General features: G+C 35.6%; 1 protein-coding gene across 1 annotated transcript; it reads right to left on the bottom strand.

Moving 5' to 3' along the window:
* Positions 1–716: 716 nt before the first annotated feature.
* LOC123642062 (olfactory receptor 2D3) lies at positions 717–1,700 on the bottom strand. The gene has a single exon (XM_045556989.1). It carries the CDS (start codon positions 1,656–1,658, stop codon positions 717–719), a length of 942 nt encoding a protein of 313 aa, XP_045412945.1. The 5' UTR covers positions 1,659–1,700.
* Positions 1,701–11,724: the final 10,024 nt, after the last annotated feature.

Here is an 11,724-nt window from a genome sequence, read left to right as displayed (position 1 = left end):
GGAAAATCTAATTCTAATATCAAAAACTATCTATACATAATAGAGATCATTCACAAAAGTAGGGAGCTCTGTCATTCCTGGTTAGGCAAATGCTGGACAATTATTCAATAGAGATATTATCGAGTAATTTAAGCCTCACTTTTTACTCTGATAGTCTGTGCTTATATGAAAGTTGGGGTGATTATATAAAATTGATTTTCTGAAGATTTCAGGAAAGAGCATAATGAACTATTTAATATGACCTTTTCACAAGCTGAAATACTGTGGGCCAGAATGATCCCAGTATTAAAGACATTTTCACATACTTTAATTGTTTTAATCAGTCTATTCCAAGATTCATATGACCAGGACTTGCAAACTTGAAATGACTTTGATGTTAGAATTATGCATGCAATTTGAATTAGATATTATTTCAGGATAATCTGGTTTAAACCTCTTTGATTCAATTGTGATTGTGTTTAAAACATGTCCATGGCAGCTGAATTAACTACAAACTTCTCAAAATAGAACCTGGTGCCTTTCATAATCAGAAAATAGCCTAACCTTTCATCCCTTTATTTCTTGCCTATGTTCTAGGTTTGAGTGGAGTATTCCATTTTTACAACATGTCCTTCACTTTTATGCTTCTTCTTGAAATGACTAATTCATAACTGCCTACTAAAATCCTGCTCCTCTTTTAAGCATATTACCACTGCACTGAAAGTCAGACACAGAGGTCACCTCAACTGAGAGAACTTTCTTCCAGCTAGTTTCCTGACAGCCCCTTTAACGTCCTTGTTCCTCAGGCTATAAATTATGGGGTTCAACATTGGAGTCACCATGGTATAGAAGACAGATATCATCTTATCTTGCACCTTTGTGGTCTTGGAGTTTGGCCGCATATAGGTGAATATTCCTGACCCATAGAAGAGGACAACAACAATAAGATGGGAGCCACAGGTGGAAAAAGCCTTGAGCCTCCCCTCCCCAGACTGCATCTGGATGACAGTGGAGATGATATGCCAGTAAGAGGCAAGGATGAGGGAGACAGGAGCCAGGAGGATTACCACGCCCATTGCAAAGATGGCCATCTCTGTGCTGTAAGTGTCTGCTGAAGCCAGCTTCAGAAGGACAGGGAGTTCACAAAAGTAGTGATTGATTATGTTCCGTCCCTGATAGGGAAGATGGAAAGTAAAGGTGGTATCTACCAGAGACACTAGTGTCCCACTGGCCCAGGACCCTATGGCCAACTTGAGACACACCTGTTGGGTCATGATGGTGGAGTAGTGCAGGGGCTTGCAGACAGCCACATACCGGTCATAGGACATCACTGCCAGCAGAGCACACTCTGTACACCCAACCAGAAGGAAGACAATTACCTGTGTCATACACGCAAAGAAAGAAATGTTTTTCCTCTTTACCAAAAAGTGAACCAACACTTGAGGAACGATGCTAGTAGATAAACAGAGATCTGCAAAAGAGAGGTTTCTAAGAAAAAAGTACATGGGAGTGTGAAGTCTAGAATCCATGAAGATGAGAATGATGATGAGCAGGTTTCCAAGCACAGTCAGCAGATAAATGAGGAGGAAAAGAATAAATAGCAGGATCTGAGTCTGCAGGTCTTGTGAAAGGCCCAGGAAAATAAACTCAGCCACAAAGGTTTGGTTTTTTTCTCCCATTGAGATTTATCCCTGTTTACCTGTTTGGCCCAAGCAAAAAGAACAAATTTTTGTTGGGTTTATGATATTAAGTCCTGTAGAAGAGGCTCATGTTAGAATTGCAACCTAATTGGATATTTCTAGCTCTCTGATATCCAACTCATTCTAATTGACAATGAATGAATATTTTTATTGTTCTTACTTGGTTGTAATTTAAATCAACTTTATCTTTTTTTCCAAATCCCTTGTCCTCAGTACCACTTTGTTATAGATAGAGTATAATATATGTTAAAATTTTTGGCTAATTATCATGTAAGGATGTCAGAGTTCATGTGAATTTTACCAACTGGATAATTGTTACAAAGTAATTGTACATACTGTTATTACAACTATTCCCATGCAGAAAACTGCATCATTAACTGTTCAAAATACTATATATTTAATTATAACATATACTTCAGAAACACGAAGCAGTTTTTAGGCATCAGTCTTAATTTGACCTCTTAAAAACAATAAACTTTTCCTGAGTTTAAAATTAATCCCTTAGCATATCTACATTAAAGACCATTCCATTTGGATTAAACAACCAAATATTAAAATTAAAACAATAAAAAAAGAAAAAAAGAAGTTAAAATTGTTGTGATATCTGGTCTGGATAGGATCAGACTTGAAAAACACAAAAGCCTTCTAAGAAACCATGAAAGAAAATATGTGTAGTGTTTACAACATAAATTGAAAGACTTCTCTGTGAGATAGTATCATAAGCAATTTTAGAAGATAAACCACAAACTGAGGAAAATATTTGAGGGCGATGCCACAGAAAAGTTTAATAACTTTATTACCTTGAGTTCATATAAACCACTATGAAAATGGTTAAGTCCAATAAATAATAGGTCAAGAACATGAACAGACTACAAAGAAGAAATGCAAATAGCTACTGAATGTAAGAAAAATATTCAATGTAATTATAACTCACTAAGTACAATTACAAAACTGAGAAATAAATTTTCTCCTGGTTAATCTAAGATTTTAACAGCAAGAAAACAAAAAAACTAGTGTTTTTTTGAGCATTAAACACATAACAGGTATTACTTTAAGAGTTTTATATGATTATAAGTGTCCATCAACAGATGAATGGATAAAGAAAATGTTGTATATATACACAATGGAATAATATTTGGCCTTAAAAAGAATGAAATTCTGTCATGTGCAGCAACATGGACGGACCTGGAGGTCATTATGTTAAGTGAAATAAGCCAGGTACAGAAATAAAAATATTTTATATCCTCACTCATATGCGGGAGCTAAAAAGGTTAATCTCATGGAGATAGAGAGTAGAATGATCTACCAGAGACTGAGTAGGGTGTTTCTGTGTGGGGGGATGGTAATGAAGAAAATTTGGTTAATGGGTACACACATACAGGTAAATAGAAGGAATAAATTCTAATGTTCAATAGCAGAGTAGGGTGACTGTAGTTAACAGCAACATATTGTATATTTCAAAATAGCTAGAAGGATTTGAAATATTCCCAACACATAGAAATGATAAATGCTTGAAGTGATGAATATCCTAAATACCCAAAAAGACTGTTGTGTAGGAGCCCAAATGGCAAAGTTCATCTCTTCCAACATCATGCCCACCTCCAACCCCCTCCACCAGTATTGCAGAATCCTACAAGTTGAGGCTTAGCAGCAGCTTCTCCTCTCTCACCTGAGGGTAGAGGCAAAGCAGGATCCCTCCAATGTGGGATCACTGGTAAAGGAGAGAGGGAGTGATTTCTGTAGTCTGCAGATCCACATTTGAAGGACAGCGTCCATCTGTAGGTTTCCTCCTGAGCATTTCCTCCCAAGGCCTGCACTAGAGTCGTCCTAGGAGTTTGACTTCATCTCAAGCCTTTCTGCTTTACTTGACTCAACGTACGAACTCCAGTTCTCCTAGGTCCCCATTCTGAACAGAGTATTTTCCTTTGAGACAAGATTTAAAGGTGATGTCCTGAGAGTTATGCAAACAGGACATTCCCAGGAGCTTTAAGAGCCCTCAACTTTATTACTTTTTTCCATCCTCTGAGACACCCTGTGTTATATTTGAAACCACAGACTAACGTTTCTAAATTATACTCATCCTTCTTTCATACCTTACACCAATGTCATTCAAAATGGCAACAACAGGTATATTCTCAGGGGTTAGCAATTTATTTGTCTTTCTTTATATGGTAATTAAATAGGAATGAAAATGAGCAGATATTGGATCACCTAGATGCTGACTTTCTAATCGAGTAATGCATCTTGATTTTAGGACTTGTACTTTCATTTCAGTTTATAATTGTTTGGATTCTGAGTGACTACCTTAAGCAGGGAGTTTAATTTGGTTAGTACTGTCCTAATATCAACATGACAACAGGGGCTCTGAATGTGTTGTTATATTAAAGTTGCACTGGACATAAAGTCAAAGCTTTTCTTTTGAGGGGATAATTCACAGTCAAAGGACAGTTTTGCAGAATGAGACTTTGGTTACTTAAATCATTAAATTAAGACATTGGCTTGACCTCATGAAAATGGAACTGTTCTTATAATTCCCTCAAGCTAATAAAAAGATTCAAGACAAGGGAAAGTTTTACATCAAAATGATACATTCATATCATCTCAAGTCCAAAAGATATAAGAGAAAAATGGTGGAAGAATTGAGTTAGATGGTAGTATAGCCATGTAAGATTAAAGAAAAATAATATGAGGTTGTCATTTCCCCAGTCATGTTTCTGGTGACAATTTAGTTTTAGCAAACCATGATCCATCACATTAAGTAAATGGTCTTAATTGAATATTATTGGTTTTGTGACTTGCCTCATACATTATTCAAAGTTTAGTTTTGGTTTCATAGCACATATAAATCTAGCTCATTAAAATAAAGAGATTGTGTTCTGTGGTATAAACATGCCATGATTTATTTAACCGTATCCATATTAGTGGACACTGGGTTATTTCTAATCTTTAGACATTAAAATGGTGCCACACTGAACATCTTTGAACATGTATTTTTGCACCCTTGTCAGATATATTTGAAGGATAAGTTTCCTGAGGCTTAATTACTGGTTCTAAAGGTATATTTCTTTTAAACATCAATAGATGTTGACAATTGTCCTATAAAAAGTTGCATTAATTTACACTCCCATCGAAATTTCATGAATATTTTTTATTAATAGTTACACTGTTACTAACATTTGGTATTTTCAAACACTTCAATTTTACTAATCTGTTAAGTAAAAAATGGTATCTCATTGTTACTTTATTATGTAATACTTTATACTTGAGGATGAGTATAATTTTCTATTATGTTTATTGATCATCTTCACTTCCTTTTTCTGCGAAGTAACTATATTTCCTTTGCTCATTTTCTTTTATTGAGCTGTTCAACTTTATTTTATTGCTTTGTAAAACCCTTGAATTATTATGAAAACTTGGTTCTTTGATTTTGCCTTAGAAATAAGTTTCTACTTTGCCAGTTGATTTTTTTTTTTGTATTTTTGCATCACACATGTATTTTATAATTTGATCTGGGTGAATCAGTCAGTGTTTCTCCTATAACTTTTGCTTTTTGTGTTAATATTTGAAGGTTGTTAAAAGTTATGCTTTTTAAAAAGCATCCAGTTTTTCCTTCTAAGATTTTCATAGTTTGCTTCCATATATGGCTTCATTTACATCTTTATACATCTAGAAATTATTCTGAGGTAGGAAGTGAGATAGGGATCTACCTTAGATTTCTTTTCCCCAAATTCTCACTTACCACAATTTATGGGAAAATTTCCCATCGATTTTAAATGTTTTTTACATGAGATGCTAAACTCCTGCTGGATTGAGTCTATTTTTGTACTCTGTAGTCTGTTCCTATTCTGCCTTTATATTTCCAAACAAATAGCATGCAATCTTAATTTCTCCTGTTTGTTGTTGTTTTTGTTATTTGTTTGATTTTCAGGTACAGAAAGTTGAGTTATCATATTCCTCAGTATATAACATATTACTATAATGATTTCAAAGTCCCTCTCTTGTTTATGTATTTACGTATTTATTATATATTTTATTTATTGCTATAAACTTTTGACTATTTTCCAGAGTTCAGATAAAGTTTATTCTGATTTTTCATTTTTTTTGTATTTCTTTGGAAAGTTGGGCCATTGGAGTCCCCTATTTCACCATTTTCAATCTTAAAAATAATTTTTGATAGAGTTTTGACTATTTTAGTAATCTTTGCAAAGAACCAGTTTGAGATTTTGATAATCTTATTTATATTTTGTTGTCTATTTGCTTGATTTCTTCTTTTATCCTTATTATTTCCCTGTGGATATGTTCTGCTGTCCCTGCTATCCCTGCCCTCCCCAACTCCAGCCCCCAGCAATTTTAATTAAATGCTTAACTCCATTTTTTCTCCTCTATCTTCATCCTCCCCTCCTCCTCCTCCTCCCCCTCCTCCTTCTTCTTCCCCTTCTTCTTCTTCTTCTTCTCCTTCTTTTCCTTCTTCTTCTCTTCTCTTCTTCTCTTCTTCTTCTTCTTCTTCTTTTCTTCTTCTCCTTCTTTTTCTCCTTCTATTTATCCTCCTCCTTCTACTCTTTCTCTCCTTTATAATGAGGTATTACTTACATATAGTAGTAATATGCACCGATCTTAGGTATAGCTCAATACATTTTTACACATGTATACACCTGTGTAACTATTATTTAGATCAGAATGTAGAACATTCACAGCACATCAAAAGGCTCCCAGTAAACTCCAAGTCATCACTCCCTCAAAAGTAACCATTATTTGGAATTCTAAAAATATAAATTAGTTTTATCTGTTCTTGAGCTTCAAATAAATGGAGTCATATAGTATGCACTTGTTTGTGTGTCTGGCTTCTTTACTAAACATCATTGTGGTTGTTTGTAGCAGTAGTTCATTCTTTTAAAATTATTTTATAGTATTCCACCACATGACTGTACCACAATTTATCCTTTCTATTGTCCATGGAAATTTATATTGTTTCCAGTTTGGGCTATTATGAATAAAGCTGATATAAACATCCTTTTATATGTCTTTTAGTGGATATAAACATTGGTCTCTATTGGGTATATACTCAGGAGTGGAATTACTGGATCATAGGGAAGGGGCATATGATTAGCTTAGTATTCAAAGATACTTCCAAATGGACTTTTTGAATTGACTGATTTGTGCTCTCATAAGCAATGTAAATTGCTCCACACCCTCAGTCATTTTATCTGTTTTGATTAGGGTTAGTGGCATTTTGCTCTGGTTTTAATTTATATACCCTGGTGGCTAATTATCTTGTGTAACTTTTTAGTGCATATTAGATATTTGTATTTCCTATATTGAAAGTGTTCAAGTGTTCTGCCCTTTTTAAAAACTGGAATTATTTTTACTTTTTCTATTAATTTTTGGAAGTTCTTTATTTTCTGGGCATCATGCCTATAGCTTAGTGTCAAATTATTAAAATAATATGTATATAAATAGAGACAAGTGATAGAGAAATATGGTACAATATTAATAATTAGAGAATCTTGGTAAGGGAGGTATGAGAGTTCTTTGTACTATTCTTTCAATTTTTTTAAACCTTAAAATTATTTCAAAATATAAAATTACAAAATAACAAAGTTCACTAAACATAAGATTTAGATATATTTTGATGAACTTGCCTTAGTAACTTTTAAAACAGATGGACACGCTTGAAGCTCTGACTCAGGGGGGGTGGGGGGCCAAGGGCAACATATGTAACCTAAACATTTGTACCCCCATAATATGCTGAAATAAAAAAAATAAAAGTACTGCCAAGTTCAGTGTCTATGGCTAAGAGGTAGTTCCACCAGCCCAGCCGCTTTTTTCATGTCAGGTATGTTGGGATCATAAAGAAGCCTCCAGTAAAGACCAAGCCTCTACTCAAGTTCTAAGTAAGCTGAAAAATAGCAGGGGCTGTGGGTTAGGAGCCTTCCCTCAGAAGGATCTGTGAGCACGAAGGTGCTGCACTAGGTGCTCTACCACAGGCGAACTTCTTTATGGGACACGCTTGATTTGTTCATTTCAGGGACAAGCTATAAGACATGGTCAGTGAACACTTGTTTCACTGAAGTTATTAGAAATGACCTCTCCAGGTGGGCAAAGGTGAGCTTCACCCCAACTCCCAGAGCCCCTTCTCTACTTCCTACTTCAGAACCAAGGCAGATTCTATATGCTGACACTTGAAGAGTGAGCACAAGCATGATAACGACATCCATTTAATGAGCACCTACCATGTGTCAGGCGTGATACTCGGTGTTTTATACAAAGCAATCCCAGAAGCAAGGCATCATTCGCCCCATAAAAAAAAATTGACAGAAAAATCAGTAAAGAAATGAAGATTTTTACCACACAATTAACTAACTTTACCAAATAGAATATTCTGCCCAGTTAGGTTTTGTGATATCTGGTTCCTGTTCAGTTGGCTCTTTCTCTTTGGGTAGTCATTCAGAAGCCGCAAGTGCCAGAAGCTTCTGCCAGAAGCTATCTTCTTTTCAGACCCTAATCTTCACTCCTCCCACCCATGCCCAACCCAGCGTGAAGTATTCTTAGTCTGTGTGTGTGTGTGTGTGTGTGTGTGTGTGTGTGTGTGTGTGTGTGTGTCTCTTTACAGCTGATTTGTGCTTGGTTTTTCAGCTTCTCATCTAGGTAGTTTAGGTTTCTGAAAATGTATAATAGATTTCCCGAACAATGTCAAAACATATGATATCTGCCAAAACTCAGATACTTGTCCATAATCTAAATCCCATAGCCTTGATTATAATAATTGGGGTAGTATTTACTGAGCTCTTACCATGTGAAGACATTATGTTAATGACGTTCATCTAATTATTATTATCTGAGACACATCACATTCACATTCTGCAAATGATGAACGTTCTCAAAATCATACAGAGTATGCAGTAGACTAAAGCTGCAACCTGGTATTTTTTCCTACAAAAACCAAATACTTAGTTCCACGGATACATTGTTTCCCCGAAAAGGAAGACCTGAAAGAAGAGCTAGTGATGGAGCCTGTAAATGGAGAGGTGAGCACTAACTACAGGTTATTTTCTATCTTCCTTGTAACTGTTTGAGAACCTTCTGATGGGAAATGCAGCTCAGGATCCACCCTAACGATTCAGAATTCTCCTGAGTACTTCAGCCTCTCCAGAGACTGCTGTTAGTATCCACCCCCCCCCACCCCTTCATGTCATTTAAATGGAAATAATGTTGCACAGTATATCCAGATGTCAGTAAGACCTTTGGAGGGTGTGGGAATGTGAGGATTCCCCTTCCTGCCTTGTCCTTAGTTTGTATTTGGGAGATTTTACTGAGCTGTTTGCCTTTATGAAAAGATGCCCGCTGTCTCTGTGCTGCCCTCACTGCAGCCAACGCACCTGCTGCACTTTCCCCCTCGACAGGGGAATGTCTTTACTGGCGCTGACATGCTAATTTGATCTTTTTTCTCCAACAAATGAAAAAATATTGGTAAGATTATTAGTGGGAGGGGAAGAGAAGGCACAAGTTGAACAAAGAGGGGATAACTGTGGATATATTTGTAGTGAATTGATTTCAAACTCTTCATAGATTTGATTGTTAAAATTCAACTAATTTTATCTAATTAATCTGATTCTTAGGACTAAATCTTCTGCAATATATCTAGTCAAAGTTTTTTTCATAGTGAATCTACCTTACACAATTATAATGTTAAACTTCCTATGAAGAATAATTCTGGTGCTCACCTTATGAAGACATAAGTGGACCTTCCATGGCGTCAGTATTAGTCCTTTGGGTGAGGATTCTTATGATTCTTATGCTTTGACTGAAGTGAGTTTGGAAGATAGTAAGTAGGTAAGCAGGATAAGGAATAGGTGATTTTAAGCATGAAGGACCTTAGAATCAGAAGAGAAACCTAGTATTTTTCTCTTGGTTCCCTATGTGTTTACTCTGACTTCTCTTCCTAAAATTTATGTCAAATTAGACAATGCATGTTTTTGTGACCCGTCATCCTGTTCCATATCTAGTCACATATTTTATTTTTAGAGAAATGAACTCACAAGTTCATGTTAAATCTGGAGAAAAGGCAGAATAAAACAACAATAAACATGACTTTGTTCTTTGACCCTGGGGGCAGATTCACAGTCACCTGGGGGAACATTTTCTCCTCTCCTTCTATGGGAAAATAACATTTTAAAAGACAAATCAGGAGAGTTTAAGGGGGCTACCTTCTAATGTTGTAATCCCAGGGTCAGTGAGAACTCCTACCATCTGACAAGTCACAAGTCACACTCATCTCAGACTCACATTCCCCCCCCTCTGTCTCATGCTGTTTTGCCTCAGGTCAAATCAGTTCAAGAAACGTGTTGGATACTTAATTGTGTACCATGATTGATCTTATTTTCTGTGAATAAAGATGATTCAGATGTGGTCCCTGACCTTAAATATCTTACGGTCACAAAGAAAGACAAATAATTTCAGTATAATTTGTTAAGAGCTATGATGGAGGTAAGTACATAATGCTGTAGGTACATTGTAAATCTAAGATGGACTGGGTGTCTGTGAATGTGTATATTTGTGTGTATTTATGTCCTGTGTGTGTTGGGCCTGGGGATGGGGAATGGGAAAACGTATGGAAGTATTCCTAGAGAATATTTTTCCTAAACAAAATCTTGAAAAATACGTGGTTATGAGCCACACAAAGAAGGGATAGAAATCAGTTCTCTTGGGTATATACTTACTGGGGGAATTGCTGATTCATATGGTGACCTGCTAGCCACCCTAGTACAAAGTGGTATGCCATTGTGATTTTGATTTGCATCTGCCTTGTAGCCAATGACCTTGAGCATAGTTTCATGTGCTTACTAGCTGTTTGCAATATCTGGAAATAATGTTTATTTAGATTCTTTTTTCGTTTGTTAGATTATTTGTCTTTTTATTAACAAGTTGTGTTTTTCATGTATTCTAGATACTAGTCCCTCATCAGATACATAATTTGCAAAAATTTTCTCCCATTCTGTGGGTTATCCTTTCATTTCCTTAATAGTGTCTTTTGAAGCACAAGAGTCTTTAATTTTGATAGTGTCCAATTTATTATTTTTTATTGAAATGTATATTTAAAATGTAATTAAGCAAATAAAATTTAAAAATTAAATTACATATCTTCTTCAAAACTTAGACTATTGGAAAACAAAACTGAAATAAAGAAGATTTAAAAGGAATATAGAGTCCCTTTGGGGATTAGGTAAGAGAATTTTATCCTTTCAAAGATTTAGAGTTTGGTGGCAATGGTTTTTATTTTACTAAAATTTAGTCAACATCTCTACCTCCATTTACCTGATATAAGGGTGATATCATGTAAACATTATGTTTATATCATCTGATATGAGAGTGTTTTTGTTTTGATGGATTTTCCTGAATTTGTAAAAGAGAAGAGATAAAAGGTGTATTTTAAATTTAAAAATAACCTTTAAAAATTAACTAATCTGTACATTGTTAAAGTAGAACAGTAAGATGAAATTGTTTTCAGGATTCTTTATTTGGTGGCAAGCAGATGTAGAAGAGAAGAGACATTAGATCACATTTTTCCCATTAGTGGTGACATAGGCTGAGGACAACTGAATTCCTGTCTGGAGGTAAGATGTTGTGGGAGAAATCCCGGAAAGTGAGGAAAGCAGCAGGGAGTCCATGGCTAAACAGCAATGGGTAAAGGTAAAAGAGTTATAAATGGGATTGTGTCATACAGATGATGCTTGGGTTGGAAAAGGCTATTTGCTTAAGACCTTCTACCTACACCAACAAGTAGCATTGCTAAAAAGCTAAAGCACCAAACAGTTAAACAGAAGTGCAATGGGACCTTCCTTCCAATGCCAAATACCAGCTTTAGTCTTAAGACCAATTATGAATTGAAATCTTTCATCACTTCAACTCACAGACCAGACCAACCCAGAACATTTTCATCACGCCAAAACAAACCCATGCACTCCTTATCCATCTTCCTCCAGTCCTCCTGTACCCTCTAGTACTATTTAGCATATAATGATGTCTTACTGAAAAGGGAGACAAACTA

The sequence above is a fragment of the Lemur catta genome, chromosome 7 (assembly GCF_020740605.2).
Source record: "Lemur catta isolate mLemCat1 chromosome 7, mLemCat1.pri, whole genome shotgun sequence".
NCBI lineage: Eukaryota > Metazoa > Chordata > Mammalia > Primates > Lemuridae > Lemur > Lemur catta.
The sequence above is the reverse complement of the archived record's forward strand: the minus strand, read 5'-3'. Positions and strand labels throughout refer to the sequence as shown.

What these genes read in the sequence shown, in the direction of transcription:
- LOC123642062 (XM_045556989.1), bottom strand. Translation starts at nt 1,658, where the DNA reads ATGGGAGAAAAAAACCAAACCTTTGTGGCTGAGTTTATTTTCCTGGGC.